The 26,166-nt window shown below is 43.0% G+C and overlaps 1 protein-coding gene across 4 annotated transcripts in view; it reads left to right on the forward strand.

Annotated features, from left to right (window-relative positions):
• The window catches only part of TMEM135 (transmembrane protein 135), a 383,037-nt gene that overhangs the window by 252,844 nt on the left and 104,027 nt on the right, over positions 1 to 26,166 (forward strand). For all 4 annotated transcript variants that reach the window (XM_073336705.1, XM_073336701.1, XM_073336686.1 and 1 more), the window contains one exon: positions 24,476 to 24,522. In XM_073336705.1, the coding sequence (XP_073192806.1) occupies positions 24,476 to 24,522 (47 nt within the window). The remainder of the gene's footprint in view (positions 1 to 24,475; positions 24,523 to 26,166) is intronic.

Genomic DNA, 26,166 nt, shown 5'->3' on the forward strand with positions numbered 1-26,166 from the left:
TATTCTGAACTTTAAAAAAACAATTTTTTTCTGCACAAAATTTTAGTAAATCACTAAGATGTGAAGGTCTGGGCCACTTGGTTTAATTAGAATATACAGTATTATCTGTATTCGAGTAAATTTTAGGGATGGTGACAGAGGTGGAGGGAATGGTGGGAGTAATGTCTGTGGCAGCAAGGTGTTTTTGGTATTCATCCTCCGGAAGCCAGTTAGGGTGGGCAGTGCACTTTGATGGTACTTGTCCGTAAGCAGACAAGTATCACCAGAGCCCAGACCCCAGAAAAAATCCACCCCACCACTCAACTCCACATTTCCAAGCACGGTCCCCACAATTCCCTTCCTGCCAATTAACAATCCTTCGTCTTTTCCACCGGTGCCAATGTCTTTTATAGTCAGGAATCCCTGGACTTTGGTGGTTTCAGCAGAGCGAATGTTCCTTTTTCTTTCTTGGAACAGCCGTGGTTTAGCATTATGCAGGGGAGAGGTTACTAGCACATCATCCTGTAATGGTTTGGTGGTTCTAGCAAAGTCCAAATGCACAGTAGTTCTGTCAGTGGATAAGGGAGAGGTTACTAGCACTTCACCTTGTTCTTTTCTCCTGCTGTCCCGAAGGAACAGCAGCATCAGTCAGAGGATCATCCTGAGGTGGAGGGATGGCAGTCAGTCCCCGGCACCCCACAGCTGTGTTGGTAATTAACAGGACTTGATAAGGGCCTCTCCAGCACAGGGCCAGGGCGGTCTTTCACTGATGGACCTTTCTATAGACCCAGTCTTTTGGTCCCAGTGAGTGGCAGGGTTGCTCAGGATTCTTGGATAGTGCTTCTTTTACCTGTGTATAAAGAGACCTGACACATTTCATTAGTGCCTGGCGATAATCAAGCATTGTGTCATCCATTAAATGAATGTCCATCTGAGCCAGGGCCAGTGGGAGCACAGCCAGTAGTTGCATCGGGTGCCCTGTTAGAATTTCATGAGGGCTGAGTCCAGTCTTTCGATTCATTAACGCTAATGGGAGGGCCACTTTAAATTCATTTTAGCACAGATCTTGGCCAGTTTATTTTTCAAAATCCCATTTTGACGTTTCACTGTCCCGGCAGACTGCGGGTGGTGGGGGAAGTGGAGATTGTGTTAGATCTGTAAAGCTGCACATAACTTGTTATAATTTGTCCAATAACATTAGGTCCACTTGGTGCCAAATTAGCCAGACACCAGGGCGGTTAGAAGAGCATAGGAGGGCGCGGTACGCATCAGAGAAGCTTTGAAAACCAGTTTCATGACTGGCCAGGCTACGGTGTGGAAGTTCTGTTTGTTTCTCCTTGATGAAACCCCACGCCCCTTGGTTCACTCTACTTCCCTGTAAGCTAACCACCCTTTCCTCCTCCCTTAGATCACCGCTTGCAGAGGCAATAAATTCATTGTTGCTTCACATTCATGCATTCTTTATTCATTCATCACACAGATAGGGGGATGACTACCAAGGTAGCCCAGGAGGGGTGGTGGAGGAGGGAAGGAAAATGCCACACAGCACTTTAAAAGTTTACAACTTTAAAATTTATTGAATGACAGCCTTCTTTTTTTGGGGCACTCTTCTGTGGTGGAGTGGCTGGTTGGCCGGTGGCCCCCCCACCGCGTTCTTGGGCGTCTGGGTGTGGAGGCTATGGAACTTGGGGAGAAGGGCGGTTGGTTACACAGGGGCTGTAGTGGCAGTCTGTGCTCCAGCTGCCTTTGCTGCAGCTCAACCATACACTGGAGCATACTGGTTTGGTTCTCCAGCAGCCTCAGCATTGAATCCTGCCTCCTCTCATCACGCTGCCGCCACATTTGAGCTTCAGCTCTGTCTTCAGCCCGCCACTTAATCTCTTCAGCCCGCCACCTCTCCTCCCGGTCATTTTGTGCTTTCCTGCACTCTGACATTATTTGCCTCCACGCATTCGTCTGTGCTCTATCAGTGTGGGAGGACAGCATGAGCTCGGAGAACATTCATCTCGAGTGCGTTTTTTTTTCTTTCTAAGCTTCACTAGCCTCTGGGAAGGAGAAGATCCTGTGATCATTGAAACACATGCAGCTGGTGGAGGAAAAAAAAAAGGGACAGCGGTATTTAAAAAGGCACATTTTATAAAACATTAGCTACACTCTTTCAGGGTAAACCTTGCTGTTAACATTACATACATCGCACATGTGCTTTCTTTACAAGGTCGCATTTTGCCTCCCCCCACCACTTGGCCACCCCCTCAACCCTCCCCCCTCCCTGTGGCTAACAGCGGGGAACATTTCTGTTTAGCCACAGGCAAACAGCCCAGCAGGAATGGGATCCTCTGAGTGTCCCCTGAAGAAAAGCACTCTATTTCAACCAGGTGACCACGAATGATATCTCACTCTCCTGAGGATAACACAGAGAGATAAAGAACGGATGTTGTTTGAACGCCAGCAAACATACACTGCAATGCTTTGTTGTACAATGATTCCCGAGTACGTGTTACTGGCCTGGAGTGGTAAAGTGTCCTACCTTGAAGGATGCAATAAGGCTGCCCTCCCCAGAAACCTTTTGCAAAGGCTTTGGGAGTACATCCAGGAGAGCCGCGAATGCCAGGGCAAAGTAATCCTTTCACATGCTTGCTTTTAAACCATGTATAGTATTTTAAAAGGTACACTCACCAGAGGTCCCTTCTCCGCCTGCCGGGTCCAGGAAGCAGCCTTGGGTGGGTTCAGGGGGTACTGGCTCCAGGTCCAGGGTGAGAAACAGTTCCTGGCTGTCGGGAAAACCGGTTTCTCTGCTTGCTTGCTGTGAGCTATCTACAACATCATCATCATCTTCTTCGTCCCCAAAACCTGCTTCCGTATTGCCTCCATCTCCATTGAAGGAGTCAAACAACATGGCTGGGGTAGTGGTGGCTGAACCCCCTAAAATGGCATGCAGCTCATCATAGAAGCGGCATGTTTGGGGCTCTGACCTGGAGCGGCCGTTCGCCTCTCTGGTTTTCTGGTAGGCTTGCCTCAGCTCCTTCAGTTTCACGCGGCACTGCTTCGGGTCCCTGTTATGGCCTCTGTCCTTCATGCCCTGGGAGATTTTGACAAAGGTTTTGGCATTTCGAAAACTGGAACGGAGTTCTGATAGCACGGATTCCTCTCCCCATACAACGATCAGATCCCGTACCTCCCGTTCAGTCCATGCTGGAGCTCTTTTGCGATTCTGGGACTCCATCATGGTCACCTCTGCTGATGAGCTCTGCATGGTCACCTGCAGCTTGCCACGCTGGCCAAACAGGAAATGAGATTCAAAAGTTTGCGGTTCTTTTCCTGTCTACCTGGCCAGTGCATCTGAGTTGAGAGTGCTGTCCAGAGCGGTCACAATGGAGCACTCTGGGATAGCTCCCGGAGGCCAATACCGTCGAATTGTGTCCACAGTACCCCAAATTCAATCCGGCAAGGCCGATTTAAGCGCTAATCCACTTGTCAGGGGTGGAGTAAGGAAATCGATTTTAATAGCCCTTTAAGTCGAAATAAAGGGCTTCATCGTGTGGATGGGTGCAGCTTTACATTGATTTAATACTGCTAAATTCGACCTAAAGTCCTAGTGTAGACCAGGGCTAAGACTTAGTGTAGAGCACTGACTACAGCTTTTATTTGCTATTTGTTACCAAAACAGATTTAAAATCTTTTCCCATTTTCCTGGCTTTGACTGCCCTGCTGCAGGCACAACTTTGGTCTTTATTTAAAAACATTTGAAATCTTGTAAAGCATTAAGTCATCTTAAGGATTAAATGCTAAATACCAAAATTAAATAACACTAGTTTCTTTTGTCTGGCAAAAGTATTTTTCGGTTTTACAATTTTAAAACAACACCAGTTCATCTTAAACTTGTAAAACAAAGATTGTACACACCAGGAGTGTTTTTTAGCAAAGTTGACTAACTTGTTCACAGTTAAATGATTCCACTTAAATAACCTCTTGCCTGGATTATCTACAGACATTCCCAAAAGGAATGGCTGCAAAGAAACCAAGAATTTTCTTTTCATAACACCTTCTTTTAACATTTATACAAAGTTTCCCTGCTTAATTTCCTCCAGTAACTACAGAGTTAACCTCTCAGTTTCTTCCTTTTAACTTCCTCTAACTGTAGTTGCCTGCTTGTCTGGGCCTGATCCTTTTTTCCCCCCTCCTTGTTGCATTATTTCTTTCCATGGGCACAGCCATTGTTTCACTACCAATTTAGCAAGGAGGGTGGGCTTCTTGACTAACCCCCCTTTTCTTTATTTATACACACCTATTTACATACACACACATTTATTTCTTCACATCCAGATGCATCTTATTTAATAATAACCTTAATTCTTTATGTTCAGACTTAATACAATCTTTCCTTGAGGCGGTAACAACCCCTCAGCACCGGTGCTTTGCAGGAAAGGATAGTAGCAGGGCTAGGGACAACGGGAAAGGTAGGGAGGACAGCAGCATTAACAACACGGTAAAATGGGGGAGTTATACTCATGGACCATAGGAATAATGACTCGTTGCTGAATGCAGGAAGTAAGAACAGGTTGGATTTTTCCTTGGCCTGTTTTGGTAGAGGGTACTGCTGCACCTCGGGAAGGGGTCTTGCTGGGTTTAGGTGAATCTTAACGGGTTGGGCAGACCCAATGCACCCAACCTGGTTGGCATGATCAGCTCACAAGGGTTACAAGGAGGGAGAGACCTTAGCCAGCAGTTCCTGTTGCAACGAGGAAGGGCTGGGGTTGGTCTTCTCCTGTAAAATTCCAGGACCTCATTGTGAGCGGGACCAGGCACGTTCAGATACACACCATCTGGGTTACAGCAGATTACACAATTTAATTTACACAGCAAGTCTTTTCCCAAAAGGTTAGCAGGTGAACAAGGCCTTAGGAGGAAAGTATGATGGTCAAACAAAGGACTGATAGAAACGGACAGAGGTGAAGAGACAGGGTGGGGAATAGGAGTATTGCCCACCCTTACTACATTCTAAACATAAATCTATAAGATCCTCAGAGGGAGCTGTGGGGGGTACCCTGAAGAGGCCTTAAAGGGTAGAGAGAGATATCTGCTGTTGGTCTTCAGGAATTTGAGGAAAAACTAATCTCACTCATGTCTTCTTTAATGATGTTTTAAGTTTCTTCTGGGAGTCCTTGAGACTCCTCAATTGAGATTTACGGCTCTGTTTTTCGGTTTTCCAATACCAATCGAAATATGCATCAAACTGACCTTGCCCTACCGCCTTGGCCTGAAATGCGCCTCTGAGGTGCACAATCTTGTCAAGGTCGAAGCTTCCCTTTAAAGGAGACTGTAATTTCGGATCATCACTGGTATACCAATTCCATTTCTTTAGAAACTTGCAAGTGAACGGACTATAATTTGCGTACATGTAGTACGCCAGTGTGCCTTTTGGCGGGACGGTGATCCTTCTTGACTCACTGGCCCCCATCCTTAGCAGGTGAGGCGGGAATCCCTTTTGGATCCTCTGGCTCCCAGAATCCCTACAGATCTTTCACTCGTCCCACTCACACAGGGAAGGTTTGTTTAGGGCCTCCACGACAGTCTTACAGCCCCCCTTTAGCAAAGAGCGTCGGCTGGCTTTGCATACTCTCTCGCTTCAGGCGAGGTGATCAGACCAGTCAGTGGCTTTTCAAACTGCCTTCAGGTGGGAACCAGATTCGGGGTGGAAAGAGGGTACAGAAACAGACCGTCAGAGGACGGAAAGGATGGGATCACACACTCCTAGACCCAGACAGGTCCCTCACCGGTCATACCAGGCAGAGGGAAACTGCCATGGTCAGGATATTTATTGCTATGCCCACTAGATGGAGTCACAGGGCTTGTGTTAGAGGCACCTCTGGTCATGAGCCCACGGCTTCGCAGGGTGCTTTGGGCGTCTTCCTGTGATTCTCACTCACACTGGTCTACCGACCTTCACTTTCACACTGGCACACGGAACCAGATCTATCCATGACCTGCCCAGCCACACTCAGTGGCTCTTCCCAGGGAAACCAAACCTGGATGGGACTCTAACCCACCCCAAGGGCATCAGGGGTGTCTGGTAGCAAAAGTCCAGATAGAGCGTACAACTCACCCAAGCCCAGAGCCTATGGGTGGTCCTCCACCAGAAACCCAATATAGAGATTTCAAAAGGTCTCTTACCTTTTTGGATGGGCCCAGGGCCTGGTGGGGAGCAGCTCGCTGTCCTCCGGCTCTTGTCTATCTGAGTCACGGCACCAAGACTGTGGTGGAAAATTAACCACATGTTGTGTTTGGATCAGAACAAAGCCAGAACAAAGCTTTATTCTAGCATGCATATACAGGGAGAGTCAGCGGAGATGCTCTGGTGTAAACAGAAAATACATGAGTTTATATAGCTGAAAACCACAATTGGTCAAGAACACTTTCACCAATGGAGCTTTTCCTTATTTGGCATATAATGCAAGCCTTAACAGTAGTTTTGTCTTATTTGGAATTTGGAATATAGCAAAACAAGCTTTTCCTGTTATTGACAGTTTGTTCTTTTGCGGTTAACCGTCTTTCCTAATTTCTAGCTATTAGGGTTACATTTCTTAAGCTGTGCTGCTGCAGTTTCCCCACAATGAATTTTCCTTACTCTCTTCTTAGGCTTCATATACGCAGTTAGCTTGACCAAAGTTTTAGGCCTACTTGGGTTTACTGTGTTTTTCCTCCACAGTCAAAACCTCCGAACCATCCTTGACCTCTCTAACTGCCATGAAATTATATCAAATGTCATGTCACTGTTGAAAGGCATTTGCCCTATTAGAATTGTAAAGCACACTGACTTTGTATGATCAACAGTCACATTGGTATCCCAGTATTTCACATATGTTTCTATAGTATGCCAATGAAAGGAAATAGTCAATATATATTACTTCCTGACCTTTAAATAAAAGCCAGTCATGTTGATCTACACATATATTTCCACCATTTTAAAATTTCTTTTTAAAAAATTAAGCATTGTTTGCTTAAGAAATAATAAGAGTAATAGGCTCTATAGAAAGCCCATAGATAGAAATCATTGTTATTAGAGCAACAGTGTTTTTTAAGGTAAAATGTTAAAATTACATATAAAAATTAAAAAAAGAGTTCTAGAAACTACTCCAAAAATGTAGGTGTACAGCAACAAAGGAGTGATTATAATCATTATCAGCAGAGGAAATAGTAGAAAATTCTGTTCTTCAATGGCTACAACGACCAGGTGGGTTACTTTAGGCATTTTTTAAAATGAATTTGCTTTTTGGGGTAAATCCAGTATTTCAAGAATAAATATTTGTGATCATTTCACTAAATCTCTGAAATTGCACTTGAGGGTATTAATCACTGAAACATTGCAACAAATAAGAATAATAGAAATAATAGAAAAATAGTAACAACTAGGAAAGTAAACAGCATATTGGTATTTAGTGTGTTACTAAGCATTGTACTTAAAATGTTGTGTTACTGTAAAAACTTTAATAATTTTTTAACTGCCGGCATGGGACACCACTGAGATCTGGAGGTCAGCAGTGTTATTTCTGTCTCAGGGTTTCCAGAAATAAAATTTCTGCAGTCAGAATTTATCTGACAATATGGTGATGCTTCAGCAGAACGGAATCCATGGTTCTGATAGCTGTACCCCACCCTGCACCCCACTTCTATCCCAGGGCTACCAGTTCTGAGTAACATAGCCCCTCCACACATTCACTGCAGAGAGTCTATAGCCAGACTGATGGAAAAGCTGTGTTCCAGTCCAGGTCTCCCACTATACACAGACATTTTCTGTCACCCTAGAGCACGACTTACATTGAGGTGTCAACTGTAGTCTCAACTCGTAGTGAGTGGTCAGCTAAAAACATCTGGAATGGTTTCCTTGTCGCTGATCTGTCCGTTCAACCACCGGGATTTGATCTGCCACATCGCCTTTGGACTCCGCTGAACAGGTTCCAAACTGGCCAAGAAATATGAACAGCCAACCTGTACACATGGGGTCTGTGAGATGACCCACTTTGTCAATATGGCTTCTGTCAGTCAATAGTGCACGTTGTCAACAAGTGTAAACTGATTAAATTTCGTGGTGGCCTCAGGGCCCTTCATTATGCTGATGAAGCTGCTGTTGGGTGGCTCAGAAAACAGCAAACACTGGAAGAACAGATGTATTGTCTGTGCAGTTCTAATAGTTGTAAAATTTGCTTTTCTTACTAGATATATAGCTAGACCTCTTACGTAAGGAGCCAAGAGGTTGGTTAAGAAGGTGATGGTTTTACATATCATGCCCACACTTGAAAATAAGTGTTATGATGCACCAACAGTTGAAACAGAGCTACTTCTTCTGTTAGCTGTATTTCATGCTCTTCAGTGTTGAATTGTAGCTCTGACACTGTAAATATTTGTCATTTAGGCCATGTCTGTACTACAGGGTTAAGTCGACTTAAGTTATGTTGACAATCAGAAACTGATATCATTACATTGCTTGTGCATGTTCACACAAGGCTCTTGGCGGCGGCAGAGCACGTCCACAGTTGGTGCTCCAGCACCATCCGAGAGCAGTGCATTGTGGGTAGCTATCCCACTGTGCAAATCACCACCTTCTGCCACTAGGAGTTCTGGGCATGGATCACAGTGCATCATGAGGGTGTGCTCACTGCCCCATGATGCATTTTTTTCTCTCCCATCATTCCATGGGCTTCAGACTAAGTTTCGCACCATTTTTCAACTGCCCCTGTAAACTTTGTGCCTGGCATTCTGCCAGAAAGCATGGATACTGCAGTGCTCTCCAGTCTTGTGATGAGTGTTATGAATACAACACAGTTGATCCTGCTGTATTTCAAGAGCTATGAATCTGAAAACTGTGTGCTATGGAAAACATCAGTCTTGAATTATTTCTGTCATTCATGGAGCAGCTGCACACAGTGGACTGTTGCTATTGGGCTTGGGAAACAAGCACCAAGTAGTGGGATCAGATTGTGATGCAGGTATGGGATGACGAGCAGTGGCCGCAGAACTTTTGGATGCACAAAGCCACCTTGCTGGAACCTTTTGCGGAGATCCTACGTTGCAGCACAAGGACACCAAAATGAGAGCTGTCCTCATGGTGGAAAAGCAAGTGGAAGCTGGCAACTGCAGACTGCTACTGGTCATTTGCGAATCAGTTTGGAGCTGGGAAGTCCACTATGAGTGTTACGGTGATGCAAGTGTTCAGGGCCACTAATTGCCTCCTACTACAAAGGACTGTAACTCTGGGCAGTGTGCGGGAAATAGTGGATGGCTTTGTGGCAATGGGATTCCCTAACTGCAGCAAAGCAATAGATGACATGCATATCCCAATTTTGGCCCCAGACCACTTTGCGATGGAGTACATCACAGAAAGGGCTACTTCTCTGTGATATTGCAGGCGCTAGTGGATCATCAGTGTTTTACTGGCACCTACGCAGGGTGGTCAGGAAAGGTGCATGTCACATGCATTTTCAGGAATGCTGGCCTGTATAGAAAGCTGCATGCAGGGACTTTCTCTCCAGACCAGAAGATTCCAACAGGGGATGTGGAACTGCCCACAGTGATCCTGGGAAGCCCAGCCTACTCCTAACTCCTGTGGCTTATGAAGCCTTACAACAGAAACCTTGATAGCAGCAAGGAGCACTTCAACAACAGGCTCAACAGGTTCAGAAGGACTGAAGAATGTGTTTTTGGCAGATTAAAGGGTTGCTAGTGCTGCCTTTTTGGCAGGTTAGACCTCAGTGAGGAAAGTATTCCCATGGTCATAGCAGCCTGCTGTGCTCTCCATAGCATGTGTGAAGCCAAGTGGGGGAAGTTTCCCCAGGGGTGGAGCATTGAGATGATGGATCACCTGGCAGCTGAGTTTGAACAACCAGACACAAGGGCTATTAGAGGGTCTCAACAGAGGACTATTCGAATCTGGGAGGCTTTGAAGCAACATTTTGATAATGAGCGTAGTAATGCATTCAGCCAGGCATTGTTTACTTGCCACCTTGAATGACCCTTGTAATGATTGCTGCCTGAGTGTTAATTGTAGTCTGCAAATATGCCGATTGCCACTGAGTATGACTGTCTCTGTTGTAACCACCTTGTGTCAGACACAAATAAAGAATCATTGTATTTCTAAGACTAAATTTTTATTAAACAGCAATATACAGATGTCCGTTTCTTACAAGTAGCACTCTCTTGAGTTCTCTTACAGTTGTGTGTAAGTCAAGCTGTCTTTATGGAATATGTCCCTAGGGATGTCCCAACGGGCCAGAACATGCGAGGAATGTGAGGGGAGGAAGTTTGGGAAGGGCATGGAACACAATTTTGTATAGGCTGCAGGGGGAGTCAAACACAGATGTGTTTTGTCTGCAGCACAATCAGGGACCTGAGCATCTCTGTTTGGTCCTCCATGAGTTCTGTCATTTGCTCCTGCCCCTGTCTCCTCTCCTGGCTATCCGTTTTGAGTTTTTCATTTATTGTCTCACTCCACACGCTGTGCTTGCTATCTGCATGATCACATGGTTGCATGACTTCTCGAAACATGTCTTCCTTACTCCTCATTCGCCACCTTATCTGATAGAGGCACTCTGCCAGTGTGTAGGAGTTGGCCCTCAAGGGCACATCTGCAGAAGCAAAAGAAATAATATTCAGAGTCAGTATTGTGCGTGCAGTCATAATCTTGAATCATAAAAGTTACATACACCTCTTTCTCACTTTACTTTGTCAAGCATGTATCATGGTGAGAGCAGTAAATATGGTGAGTTTGGCCAGAGCTGGGAAGGTGCAAGATGGGACAAAGGGTCTTGGTGGTTTCAGAAGGGGATCACTACAAGCGCCTAGGGACACTATTCTAAATACTGGCACTTTTTTCCTCAGGCAGGGGTGATCGAAGTTGATATCTCTCTAATGAGGGTAACCGAGGATGCAAGGGTGCATCTCCTGCTTGCGTGTTGTTTCAGACTGGGTCCATATGCTGCTCACCTGTGTGCTGCTTTGATTCCTGCAGAAATAATTGCCAATTGGTGTGGCAAAGCTTCCTACAATAGGGGAAGAAACAAAGCAGCTTTGGCAGAGGATTGCAGAGTACCTTCAGGAAAGTTTCCTAGAGATCTCTGTGGAGGATTCGCAGGAGATCCTGGTGTGCATTAGCAAACTTTCCCATAGGGCCCCCACCATGTTGTTAATATCTATCCCTTCTCCCATGTGCACCATGCAACAAAATAAAGGACACCTCTAACTCATATCACCGTGCAGTATGAAAGTGAAATGAGTACTTACTGGAGCTCCCCTCTCCTGCTTCAGGCATGCCAGAGCCGGACTAATGGGACTGGCTAGACCCCTTCGGAGTCAAAAAGAGGTCTGGCTCACCACACCGCTGGATGACCCTGTTGCCTGTCCCACATCCTCCTCCAATTCAACCTCCTTGTCCACCACTTTATCTTCTGGGTTGAATCTGCTGGCCACTGCCTCCAATCCCCCCGAAATATCCACAGAGCTCTTGGCAGTGGAGGTGGGGTCGCCGCTGAGGATGGCATGCAGCTCCTTATAGAAGCAGCCTGTTCTCGGTGCCACACCAGAGCAACAGTTGGCTTCCTAGTATGCCTGTCTCAGCTCCTTGATCTTAGCATGGCACTGCTGTTGGTCCCTTTTATGCCCCTTCTACTCCATGCCACGAGCAATCTGGTCATAGGTCTCAAAGTTCCTACAGCTGGATCGGAGCTGCGACTGCACAGCCTCCTCTCTCCGCAGACCCAACAGATCAGCAACTCTGCTGTACTCCAGGCAGAAGGGCATTTGCTGCAGAAAGCCGGCATGGTCAGCTGGGAAGATGCTATGTGAACTCTCCACACTGAGCAAACAGGAAGTGGAATTTAAAATTTCCCAGGGCTTTAAGGGGGAGGGATGCATGTCTGTGTCTCTGGTTGCAGGGCAGTGGAACTGAAACTGCTGACCACAGCTATCTTGATGGACATTGTGGGACATCTCCTGGAGGCCACTTAAGGTGACATAAGCAAGCACAGTGTCTACACTGGCATTCTGTCGCTTGTCACAAAAAGCTCTGGGCTGCTCATCAAGGTGGAAAATACAGTAGGCAGATTTTATATACAGAGAACATGAAACAATGGGTGTTACCATACACACTGTAACAAAAGTGATCAGGTAAGGTGGGCTATTACCAGCAGGAGAGCGGGGGGATGGGACGGACAGACGGACGACCTTTTGTAGTGATAATCAAGGTGGGCCATTTCCAGCAGTTGACAAGAATGTGTGAGTAACAATAGGGGGGAAAAATAAACATGGGGAAATAGTTTTACTTTGTGTAATGACACATCCACTCCCAGACTTTATTCAAGCCTAATTTAATGGTGTCCAGTTTGCAAATTAATTCCCTTCTGCAGTCTCTCGTTGGAGTCTGTTTTTGAAGTTTTTTTGATGTAATATTGCGACTTTTAGGTCTGTAATCGAGTGACCAGAGAGGTTGAAGTGTTCTCTGACTGGTTTTTGAATGTAGACTTATTCCACTTTGCTCCAGGCCCCAATCCCTGGTCCCATGACCATTCATACTCCTATGCTGAAAGTGTGGGGGGAGTCAGCAGCCTCCAGGAAGTCCCTCTGTTATCTTGGTCCCCACGAGATCTCTCTGGGGATCTGTGAATGAGAAAGGACCCAAAAATAGCTGGGTCAGAGTTGGAATATGGAGGCTGGGAGCAGGCTCAGGAAGTACCTTGAAAAGATCCCCACAGATAATGTAATGCAGCCCCAGGCTACATTAACTTTCTGATTTGCCTGCATTGAGGTGTGGATCCCTAGGATTGCTGCTCATGAGGGAAGCCCGGGCAGTACATCTTCAGAGTGGTACATTGGGAGCATAGTTTGCACAGAGCTGAAATCGATAGGGCGGGGGTAGTCAATTTTTTGTTGTCAAGGTCCAACTGTCTTGGTCAAAGTCCAGACTCCAGAGAAAGTAATAATAAAAAAAAAGTAAATAAAAAGATTTTGACTGTCCTTTCAAATGGTGGGCTGGATTTGGCCTATGGTCTGCCTATTGACTACCCCCCGCTATAGAGTTTGTGGGCCAGCTCAATGTCCTGTTGCATGACATGAGGAAGATAGTGGTGGGGAAACTTGTCCCAAGTGGACTATGTGGAGAAAATTGAAAATCTCATATTTTTCACCTGCTCCACTCTGGCTTTTTCATAGGTGAGAACTATGGGGCCATTGGTTAAATCAACTCTGATTTTAGAACTCAATAAGCTTACTCTTTTCCAGTATTTTTTGTTTTTCTAAGCCCACAAATGCTTGGATGTTCAAATACAGATGTGTGAACAAGACGACTTCTTAACTTTTTCAAAAATCACAACACGATCAAAAGAAAGCATGCTGTAATATCTTGCTTTTTTCTAATGCCTTTTTTAAGGTGGCTCTACTTGATCATGATCTTTGGAAATCACTTCCTTACTAGTTCCTGTAATAAACTTCCTGGGTCAGCAGAGGCTAGGTGACCTGCAGAGACTATGCACCTGCTCAGGGACAGTGGAGAAACCAAAAAGGGTGTGGTGAAAAGGAAGGATGGAGAAAGGGGGTGGAAGATAAATAGTTAAGTGTTTTTCTAAGTTTGAAGTTTAAGTTCAATGGCTCATTCTAGTTTCTGTATCTGTGAACCAGAGGCCTTGTCCCTCATGCTTTCATGTACATTTGCTGCTTCTTAGCTCATATTGTAGCCTCACTTCTTTCTCTGGTGCCACATAAATCCCTCTCAGAAATGACAGAGAGGGGTTATTGGGTGGAGACTCAGCAACACAGCTGACTCAATATAGATATATAGTGTACCATGCACTTTATTGTGTGAAGATTGTACAGATGAAAATTTAAATTGTCTTCTATGCATGAATATTGAAGGCTGCACAGTGCTTTTGGTAACATATGTCAGTGGCCAAAATTCCCCCTCCCCCCATACTATTGCAGAGTGGTGATTGGCTGTCTTCCACTGCACACTGCTTTTCAGTAGCGTATGCACACACAAAGCTTACTGAAGTCAGAGGAGGGACTCACACATCAATGGACTCTGGATCAAGATCATAGTTCTTTTAAGCATTCTGGAATCTTCCAGGATAAAAGACACTACTTATATTATTATTTATAATACATTCGTGCAAAGAGTCACATGTGACAGGCCTTCTGCTTCCCCTGTAGTTACTCATCCTGTTGTATCAAAGCAAGAAAAAGTGCCCAACACAAGCAGGTGGCACCCAGCCACTCCGATACTTCTCAAATGGCATCCAGGAAACCCCCAAAATGCCCAAGCACCTACTCTACCCAGCAACTGCAACACCCCTCAGACACCTCCGCATCTACTGACCCAAGGACCTGCAGATAGCCCAGCACTCCTACACAAACTTACACCTATCTACCCCAACCATAGCTGCCAGTTTTTCCGCAGCTGTATGTCAAATGTGCTCAGTAGCTGCAGTTGGGAGCTGCTGAGTGATGAACACTTGAAAATCTGGCTATTTCATTTCAATGTTTAAATGTGAGCTGAGCTCTTTTGAAAAGTCTGGCATCGATTGTGAGCACTGAGCACTTCTGAAAATCTGCCCCTTTATGCGTTGTCAGCAACTTTACTTCTTTTATAAAATGTAATATGATACAGCAAGTGACTTCCAAAACCTATAAAACATTTACACATCAAATTTACTGACCTACCATGTAACAGTGTTCTTTTTTTATAGTTTATTTGCATCTCATTAAAGACATTTAAATAAAAATATAGTGTAAATATTAGTTTTAAAAGCAGTGGTACAGGGTACATCACTCTTTCTGCAAACATTTAGACTGTCTTCTTGATTTATCTGTTTCTACAGCTGGAAAACATCAAGGTCTATATGTTGCCAAGCTCAGTTTATTGACCCTGTAACATAAATCAAGTATGGATGGACCATGCAAGGAAAAAACCTGGAGTAGACTTCCGGCCCGTTGGATACTATTTTCCAACTTTAATTCACTCAAAATACAAAATTATATTATTTATAGATTAAGTATTTTTCTCTTTTCAAGATTGCTGTCATTTTTGAAATTTGAATTTTGCTTTAATATGTTTATTGTTTTGTAGTTATTGAAAATACTGGCTGCAAAGTACATATTGCATGTGCATCTTTTGACTAATGCAGGTAATTTTCTGTGTTTTTCTGGCCCTGAAGGTTGTCTGAAAATAAGGCAGGAGATTTTGAAAAGTCGTATTTGTTGAATGAAGGTTACAGTGATTTTTGTCTACCCTGTGCCCCTCCTTCTGCCTCTAGTGGTGCTACTATGGCCCTGCTCTCACTCTGAGTGGTCTTGAATTTATAAAAGTAACACAAATGTAGGGGCTGAAAGGAACATTGAGAGGTCATCTAGTCCAGCCCCCTGTGCTGAGGCAGGATCAAATATACCTAGAGCATCCTGGACACGTGTTTGTCCTGCCTTTTTTTAAAAACCTCCAATGACGGGGATTCCTCAACCTTCCTTGGAAGCCTATTCCTCTGCTTAACTATTCTTATAGTTAAAGTTTTTCTTAATATCTAACTGTAAAGGGATCGGCATTTGCCTCTCGTGAGAACCCCCTCTGGCTAATGGTTTCTTCGGTGGGTCTTCAGCTGAGTTCCCTGTAAACTGCACAGCAGCCTATTAAGTGCTGCGCAGGCACTCAGGGAACTGATCTGTCCGGGATCTGCCATGGCCGGGGGAGGAACACCCCTCCCACGGCCCCAACCCAGCCTGGACCTGCCGCGGCCGGGGGAGAGCCGCCCTTCCCCCAACCCCAACCTAGCTGCGCCCCAGAGGTGCACCCCTCCCCCGGCCCCAACTCAGCCACAGACCTGCCACAGCCAGGGGAGGGGAAGCCCAAACCCAGCCCCGGCCCAGGCCTGCCGCAGCCGAGAGACAGGTGCAGTGCCTATCCTGTGGCCCCAGCCCTGGAGCTGCTGCGGTGGGGAGAGGCATCTTTCCCCTGCGCCCCAGCCCAGGTGCTGCTGGGTGGAGTCCTCTCTCCCTGCCGTAGCCCCGGAGTAGCCGACACCTCAAACCATTCATCCCTGGCCCCACCCCAGAGCCTGCACCCCCAGCATGAGCCCTCACATCCCTGCACCCCAACCCTCTGCCCCAGCCCTGAGCCCCCTCCCACACTCCAAATTCCTCAGCACCACCCCCACCACATGAATTTTGATATGTTCACCAATATGAAGGTGATGTGTCACACATCTCCATACTGGTGCACATAACAAAATTCATTCCGCACGTGTGGGAAAAATTTGAGGGAACGCTGGTCTTCAGTCACTTAGCCCCCCAGCCGAGTCACAGACACTGTCTGTAGGAGGAACAGAACAAACCCCTTCCGGGGTATACAGTCTTTATCTTCCACCAAGGTTTCCTCCCTGGAGACACTATCGTCTATAACAGTCCAACAGGGCCCATTGTGATACCCTCCATTGGTATGTCTTTTTGGCAGCCTCCCCCAGCCAGGCTCAGTCTTTAACCCCACCAACAGAGTCCATTGTGGTACCCTCGCTTGGTCTGCCTAGGTTCTGGGGTCAGTCCTTGCTTGGGGTCAGTCCTCAGCCAGCCAGGAGCTGCTTCTTAGCTCCCCCCTGTCTTCAGCAGCCCTCCCTGGGCTCAGAACTGCCTGCACTGAGCTGTCTGTGATCCTGCTGCTCTTCTAGCCAGCCAGGAACCCGGTTCTCTCTCTTCCAGCTCCAGGCAGCAACTGAGTGCTCTGTCTCTGCTGTTTCTTTTTATATGGCCCTCCTGGCCACTCCAGCAGCCCCTGTGATTCTCCTGAAGCCACTCTAGGCTGCCTGGAGGACTTCTCCTCTGCTCTTTTCTGGAATGGAGTGAAGCCAGGCCGCGAGACCTCCAGCAGGGGGCCTCCAAACCTAGTCCATCCCATCACAGTAACCTAAATCTCACGTGTTGCAAAGTAAGCCCATTACAACTTGTTCTATCTTCAGTGAACATAAAAAATAACTGACTACCATTCTCTTTATAAGAGCTACTTTTGAATGTTATCAGATCCCCCTCAGTCTTCTTTTCTCAAGACTAAACATGCCCACTGTTTTTTTAAATCTTTCCTCATAGGTCAGGTTTTCTAAATTTTTTGATAATTTTTGTTTCTCTCCTCTCCAAACTTTCTCCAGTTTGTCCACATCTTTCTTAAAGCGTGATTCCCAGTATTGGACACAGTACTCCAGCTGAGGCCTCACCAGTGTTGAGGCAGGGCAGTTTTATCTCCTGTGTCATACATATGACACTCCTGTTAATACGCCCCAGAATATTAGTCTTTTTTTGCAGCTGCACCTTATTGTTTACTCTCATTCAATTTGTGATCCATGATAAATACTAATTCCTTTCCAGTTTATTTCCAGAAATAAATTAGTCTGGCGCTTATTTTATATGGGAACTTCTGGAGTTCTTGAAATAACTCCCATTGTAACACGCTATTGTTTAGAGTTTGATCTCTGCCAATAAAGTAAAATTAAAAGAAAATTTAGTAATGTGTGTGTGACATTTATGCTATCCCTCACAATCTCTGTTTTTAGAAATAAACTGGAATATAATAGCTATCTGCAGGTGAAGTGTTCCTTTACAAATTACAGAAGCCAGTCTAACAATTTAAAGTTAACAGAAACCTAATTTTATTGCTGTTCTCACAAAAGTAATAATATATGATTAACCTTTTGAGAAGACTCCTTTGTAATGGTATTTATGTGATGTTTCATAGAATCATAGTATATCAGGGTTGTAAGGGACCTCAGGAAGTCATCTAGTCCAACCCCCTGCTCAAAGCAGGACCAATCCCCAACTAAATCATTCGGTTTCCATCCTCTTTACTTTACCCCAGTCCAGGGCTTCCCTTTTTTTTTGTATTTTTGACTATGTCTTAATAGAGACAGACTTATGGATCCACTTCCTTTCCCATTTGCAATTTCATAACACCCCTGTGGCAATTACAACAATTACTGTAGGATTAGTAAGGTTTTGTTTGAAATATTATTCTTGTGTGAGTTCCATGATTTTTGCTTCAGGAAATACTCTGACGTTTCCTGCTGAAAATTTCACTGTGGGACAACACTTTTTTTGTTGTTGAATGGTTATCTTCACATTTTTCTCTCTACTTTCTTTCTCACTTCACCCTCTCATGAGAACCCTCATTTCATTGCCCAGTAAATTTTCATCAGTCTGGTTTATTATCTTTATTTTGTCATTGGATTACTTCCCCTTTGTCCATTTGCCTGAGTATTTTAGCATAGTTATTTAAGGGTTCAGAAAGTAAATAGGAAAAGTGAATGGTTTTGGTATGAAAAGTCATATACAATTTCAGTAAAGAGTAAACCAATACTCTGCTAATTCCTCTTAGTCGTCATAAATCTTAATGATAAAATAGATTAGTTATAAGTCAAAAATACTTACTTTTTAAAATTGATATATTGTGTGCTTTTATACTGGGGGGAAAAAGTCCCATAAAAATGACATGGGATTACCTGCTTCACTGCACGTCCTGTGTGTTCTGTTTACAAGAAAAACAATGTTTTTCTAATCGCTAGCCCTACAAATTCAGCCTGGGAGCCAATGGACTTGATTGATATATGTGATTATTTGGTTATATATGTTCATTCTTCGTTTGTATTTTTGAGAGAATATTAATATAGAAAATACTATACAGGTTTTTACCTCTTAGATAATTAAACATTTCATGACTCTCACTTCAAAGATTTTATGAATGTTCAATTTTAAATCCACAGAGGGCATTTGTTTTGTTTTGTTTGAGCACTACGTTAGCCTTTTCCTTTTTCATTTAACAATGGCTTAAATTATGAAGGGAACAGTTTTTACTGTTTATTTTTTTAGACTCTTATGAGAACATATTAAAGTGTAAAAACATTAATGTTGTCAGGAAGCAAAACAACTTCTGTGTAAACACACAAGCTGCAGAATAACAAGAGGATTAATAAAATATATGGCAGTAATAGGAAATGAAGGATACATTCTGTAAAATATCTCCCTTGGGTTACCTTATGTGTGAGACTTTGTCATCTTATTATAAACATTCCAATTGCTCAGGCTTAAAACATTAGTTCACATTTGCAGCCCTGAATCACTGCAGTTGAAATTATTAATGTTGTGGTAGCTGCGGATATATGAACATGGATTTGCTCTTGCTGCTAAATGCTAGGCAAACTATGACTCTGGCCATAGCCAAACTTCATAAGCTGGAAAGGTTTTTCGTCCCTTTCATTCAGGGATGCCATGTGTTTTGGTTTAATTCCCACATCTTTCCCTTAAAAACAGTATCCAGAGAGGTGTTTGTTATTTTAAATAATATTCTAAAACCAATTTTTCCCCATGTGGTTTAGAGGTTACTTCAGGCATCTGTGTGTGGGCATAGCTCATTTTGCAGTCCATCAACTATTTCCTTGTTTTGTTTGTTCACAAAATGAAGGAAACTTTTAAAATACAACCAGTTTATGTATAAAATGTAATCTAACAGGTTTATAAAGTCTGTTATCAAACATCTCTAAGTGCATGTGCAGAGATAAAACACATTAATAAGACACAATGATCTTGAAATCAAGCAACTTTTTTTAAAAAAATATAGTTGAAAGTAGTTTCAGGGGATGCCTCTCCTACTAGATTCAGAGTAACAGCCATGTTAGTCTGTATTTGCAAAAAGAAAAGGAGTACTTGTGGCACCTTAGAGACTAACCAATTTATTTGAGCATAAGCTTTTGTGAGCTACAGCTCACTTCATCGGATGCATACTGTGGAAAATACAGAAGATGTTTTTATACACACAAACCATGAAAAAATGGGTGTTTATCACTACAAAAGGTTTTCTCTCCCCCCACCCTACTCTTCTGCTGATAATAGCTTATCTAAAGTGATCACTCTCCTTACAATGTGTACGATAATCAAGGTGGGCCATTTCCAGCACAAATCCAGGGTTTAACAAGAACGTCTGAGGAACAGTGGGGGGCAGGAATAAACAAGGGAAATAGGTAACTTTTTTGTAACCATTCCCAGTCTCTATTCAAACCTAAGTTAATTGTATCCAATTTGCAAATTAATTCCAATTCAGCAGCCTCTCGTTTGTGTGTATAAAAACATCTTCTGTATTTTCCACAGTATGCATCCGATGAAGTGAGCTGTAGCTCACGAAAGCTTATGCTCAGATAAATTGGTTAGTCTCTAAGGTGCCACAAGTACTCCTTTTCTTTTTTCTCCTACTAGAGTTCCCTTGTCAATTTCGGGTTTTGTTTTGTTTTTTGTTTTTTTACAATGTTTCCTGTTTTAAAAATTATTTTTCTGTCCCTCAATTGCTCACAAACAACTGAAAGTAAGGGCCTGACTTTGTAACCCTTAGGCTGAATCATACTTACTTATGTGAGTAACTTCATTAGGATCAGGAAAATCAGTGAAATCAATCAAACACAAAGTAAACAAACAAAAAGACATTTTTCCCTTCTAATTCCTTGTGGTAATCTTCCCACATTACTAAAATCATTAGTAGATATGTTTTCACACCGTGTGATTTTTGAGTTGATGATGTCCTCTTGATTAACAGCATATTTAAGACTTAGGGTGAAGTCTGTCCCTATTGAAGTCAACGGGAGTTTTGCCACTGATTTCAATAAGGCCAGGATTTCCTCCTTACTGCAAGTCTACTACCAACTAATTAATGCAAACTATTTCTGTAAAGTCGGAGGAAGTTCTTACTGTACATTTCCCTGTCTATATATGTCTGTTTTGGTATTTGCATTATAAGCTACTTTGCACAGAAGTTTAGCCTTCGAAAGAAGGCTCCTCTTTGTTTCTCTATTTCAAATGAAGAGGGGAAAGATCTGACCCATCAGGTTATAGCTTGGTTGCATAATAAATTGGGCATTGACTTCAATTACCTAAGTATTATAATATTCCTTGTGAATTAAGGGAGTTTTACTTTGGCTCCCAACTGCTTTATATTAAGATTTTTTGTAATGTAATCTTTTACGTCACTTTGTGCTTATTTCCCAAGGTGAGTGTGGTAATGAGAGAGGAGTTTACTTTATGAAGCTGGCAAACTGTAAAGATTAGATTAGAACAGAATACAATATGGAGGTGACCTAGAAGCAGATTTTCATAAAGGGAACTTTAAATTTGTTTGAAGTAATTTCACTACAGAATTTCAGTTAAATCATCAGTGAAAATGGTGCATATATACTAAAAATATTCTCAGCCGATGTAGGTGAAAATGAAGAATAATATTTTAATCTCAAGTCAGCAAAGTACTTCTAGATGATACATCTGAACAGCAGTCTTTATCTAATGACATGCTCCCCAGTTGGCTGTTTGGGATCAAACAGACCTTGTAACAAACTGAACTGCTGCCAATATCATCACTGCTGCTAAAACAAAATAATTAACTTTTGCCAGCATGCTGAGCTACAACTGTGACAGCACATGTGCGTGGAAATTCTGTCTAGGACTATGCCGAGAGGTAGCAGTGAAAACATGCGGGGGGGAAGAAGCAGGTACTCACCAGAAGTGCAGTGTTTATATGTGCAACAGTAGTTTCATTAACTGCAGAAATTAAGTACTTTAGTCATAAATGTAAGTGCTTCTGGTTTGAGCAGGCTAGTTACGAAACTGAAACAAATCCTCATAATTTTACCACACTGTTTAACTGACAGTGTGACCTGAGATGTGATACAAATTCTTTATTTAAGAACACAACCTAATCAAAGTAATAATGCAAATTAGAGAAGAAGACTAATAAGTTAGAAGATAACTCATTACTCTATATTTTAAAATGTCTTGGCCAGTCTAATTGATAGAAGTCCCAAGCAGTGGGGACTGCATAACTTCCCTTTTCCAGAGCTTAGTAGATTTCAGTTTTTCCTGATATTCAGCTTAATTTTTCTGCTTTTTAAGTTTTATCACATTCTTCTAGTTATACCTCCATGCACCACCCTAAGTCACTATTCTCCCTCTTATTCAGCTCTTTCAACCTCTTCTCCTGCTTCTTGAAAATATTCATAGCCCTGGGCTGGCCCGAGCGGCTCCCTCCCTCCCCCACTCCCCTCAAGAGGGCTGGCCAAAGCCCTCCCAGCCTCCCATCCGCACGGGGCTGGCCTGAGATCCTGCTCCCCACAAGTGCCCGGGGCCAGCCCAACCCCCCTTCCCCCTGCACATGGAGCTGGTCCTCCAAGCCTGCACACAGAACTCATGGTCTGAGGTCCCCCAGCGCCCGCCCGCCCACGCACTCGGCTTCTCATGCAGGTCAGGTCAGCATGAGACGCTCCCCCAACCCATCCTCCACCGCAGGGCTGGCATTGCCACTCGTCTCCTCCCCCAGCTCCTACGTGTTCCTTTGCGTCCCGCTAGGGTTCGCACCCCATTTTTTTGGCAAAACTCTGCATTCGTCCCGTTTGCTCTTTCCAGCTGATGATCAGAGCAAAAGGGCAAATGCCCAGTTTTGTCAAAAAAGTTGGGACGGCTGGGACAGGGCCTAAAATATGGACTGTCCCAGCCAAAATAGGACATAGGGTCACCCTACATAGCTCTCTTCTGAAATCCCTTCCATTTGTCCATATCTTTTGGATAACATTGTGTCCAAACGTAATATTCTCTCTAAATTTCCTTGTTTTTAAACTTCAGCCATCAGTAGTGTTTGAGTGCCTCACAAGAAGTTTGCAATCCCGAAGAGGCCAGAAGTTCCTGGGGCACAGAGGCACAGCACAAAACTTGCATCACTAGGAGGCACAGGGAACTAAGCATTTTTGTGTCCTCTCAATTGTGGGCAATTGCAGGGAACAGTGAGGGCTCCAGAGTATTGTATACAGCCCTATAGGGCTGCCTAAGTTACAGCTTTCTATGGTTGATAGTGCTTCCCAGCTTCCCCACAGCACTGTGTAATGCAGCCCTGCCCTCAGCATATACCGCAACCCTGCCTGTGCCCATGACATGTCCCCTATGCTGGGGCTTGTGGCAGGAGCCTCATAGAACAGTGTAAGCTGCTTTGTGCAAAGCCTGCACTAGGGGGAATTCTTCTCTGGCTGGACGTGGGACTCAACTGGCCCTTTTACAGTGACAGCGGATGGGAGAAAATCCCTCTTCTGTACTGAAATCTTAGCCCCGTTGCAGCCAATGGGATTTTGCCATTGACTTCCATGGACAAAGAATTTTGCTTTGAATGTCTAAAAGGCAATCCTGAATATTGTGTGCTGCTTCTGACAACCTTTAAAAGGAAACGAAAGAAAAATGTTTGGAAACTTGCTAATAAATTCCTCCTTAAACCCAATTGGTCTGAATAATAGTAAAAGTAACGTTTGTAAAGCACTTTGAAAATAAAAAATGCTATATTAGCATAGTGAAAGTTTGGAAGCAGTATCCCTGCCATGTGGAAAAGACTGTAACAGTTCTAAATGCCACATCTCAAGTGTTCCCCCTAAAGTTCGCTAAATGCTAAAAATGACTGAATTTTGCTATCCTAAGGTCAACATTCCTGTCTTAGTGGACAGTCAGATGAAAATTGGATATTTTTCCTTCCTATGCTGACTATCTTAAAGAGTCGTCTAGAGTGGCGCTGATGGAGAAACTAATAGGAACAATAAGCAAAGTTATCAGGTCACTTGTGAAAGGACTACAATAATTTAATGATATGCATTCACTTTCTCCCCTCATGTTACCATTTCAGTTTTATTTACTCTTTCCTTATAGAGTCTTCTAGCCCTTTAGATCTATAGTATATTTACATTAGGGTACTTTAAAAAGGGGGAAAGTTGCCTGTAAGTATTTGTAAGATATGTCTGAATAATTACACTGTATATACTGTGCTCTGTATTATTTCCAAATGGAAAACACTAAAAATAAAATGATAAAAGTTCCAAATTCCTACTCCTAGGATGGTCTTGAAGGTGATGTTCTCAGGCCATTAAAGAAAATATTTTGCTCAACTGTCCCCCACAGATCTAAATTTATCTCTGTTCCATACAATGTTAGGTTTCAGAGTAACAGCCGTGTTACAGCATGCATCCGATGAAGTGAGCTGTAGCTCACGAAAGCTCATGCTCAAATAAATTGGTTAGTCTCTAAGGTGCCACAAGTACTCCATACAATGTTGGTATCCTTCCATTTGAGTGAACTGTAGAGCATGTCATCCGATGGCTGGTTATGTAAAACTTTACCTGAAGGAAATCAATCTCACATTGTTTCAAACTCTGCCTACTTTGGTGGTTTTTGTCATTGCACCATCCTGACCTAGCTTTTATATTTTTATTTATTCATTTATACAGGGCCTGAACTAAAGCCTACTGAAATGATGATTGTTTCTGTTGACTTCAGTAGGCTTTGGATCAGGCCCATACAACATGGAAAAAGAAGGTAAACTTCACATTCTAATGTCTGTGAGGCCTCCTCTGATCCTAAACAGATTTAGATATAGAGTTAGTCTAACCTTCTTATGTAATAATCTTCTTTCTCCTTCTTATAGGTCCTTTTGTTCTGCATCACAGCTGCTCTGTTCATGTTCTTTTTCAGGTATGTTATGTTACTAGTATTTCTATTCATATTAAAGGATTACTTGAAACAGAAAATTGCCCACTTATTTGATTCTGAGCTCAAGATACCACCACCTAGTATATTTCTAGAGCAGGCCTGCTGGATAGGTCTTACTGCCTCTTGCTGCTGGTAGTCCCAAAAACTTAATTGTGCATGAAGACAAATCATCCAAAGAGTTTAGAAGAAAAGTGAGTTTATGAGGTGTGTGTTTATGTGTAGTGTGTGTGTGTGTGTACACACACACATGCAGATAAACCGCTGTGGAGCGTATTTAAACTAATAAAAACTGTGCCAAGGCAGCCCTTGTAGGTATGAAACATCTATATTCCATCCCAGTTGTTCTGAATGGTTTACTGCTAGGAAGATAGTTGTTATTCTTTATAAGTAAATATTAGGAGCATATGAACTAATACATACAGCATGTACACTGATCATCTCAGTAACTGTAAAATCACAATAAAAGAAGTGATTGTAAAATATCTTTTGGAGTGCAGCTGTCCCTATTTTTAATTGGAGTGTAGATGGTTTTTAATTTGTTTTTACATACTTTATTATTATATATCAATTTGTATTCTTCTTTTTAAAACTATGCGGTTTCTGGTTTTGGTTAGAAACTCTGACAAAGTTTTAAAACGTTCCTTTTCTTAGTTTGTAAGAAATGTATATTTAAAATGTGTAACTCTTCAGTACTTGAATTTTAAATATCAGTTTCCTAACGTCATTCCATCCCTATATTTGGTAGTCATTCCTTAAAATAACATATACCTACAACCTTTGTGTTAGAATTTTCTGGTAGCAGTCCTGGAGTTTCACAACTGTGTTTTGTTTTGTTTTTCATAATTACATAGCCATTGAATCACTTACAAGTATTGGCTGAGAATATACTGTGGAGGGGGGAAACATTATTGTAAAAGCTTCTAAAAAGCATTCCTTTCCTCATCTACTACCCATTAAGATTCTGAAATTGGCAGACTCCTCTTTGTTTTCTATGTGCTGCTCTCCTTAGCTGTGTTATGGCAGCATATGATTAGCCTGGGGGATTTCACTTGTAATGTTGATACTAGACACCTGTCTAGAGGAATTCTTATAAGAAAATCTAAAATGCTGGGTAATTTTGTGAAAGTTATGAATGCTGGTTATTTTAAAAGTTGCTAATTATTTGTTTGTTTCTGTGGTGGTGAATGAGTGATTTAAAGAGGAAATTAAAAGCTAAAATGAAAACTGAGTACAGCACAGGAATATGTGCTGAGTTCCTCCATTAACCAGCCTATGTAGGGCATTTAGCACAGCAATATATTGTATGTTGCCATTTAAAAATTCCCTTTGTTCTCTGTGAAATACTCTAATAAATTCTTGCTTAATCAAAGACATCACTGAATGTGTCATTCTGTAATACCACTGCTTGAGAGTCCCTTTGATGGATACCAAAACCACCTTCTCTCTTCTAGTAGCCCAGTCGCTTTAGGACAGAATCAAAGCATGCTAATGAGGCAGCATCAGGAAATTTTAATGTCTCTATCCATGCTATAATAACATATGATTTGCCATACTGTGATCCAACTGGTACAATAACCTATTTTAGTCCGTGGCCAGAAGATTCTTTTGAGAAAGTCCTTGCTGTCC

The sequence above is a fragment of the Lepidochelys kempii genome, chromosome 1, assembly GCF_965140265.1.
Source record: "Lepidochelys kempii isolate rLepKem1 chromosome 1, rLepKem1.hap2, whole genome shotgun sequence".
Lineage (NCBI taxonomy): Eukaryota > Metazoa > Chordata > Testudines > Cheloniidae > Lepidochelys > Lepidochelys kempii.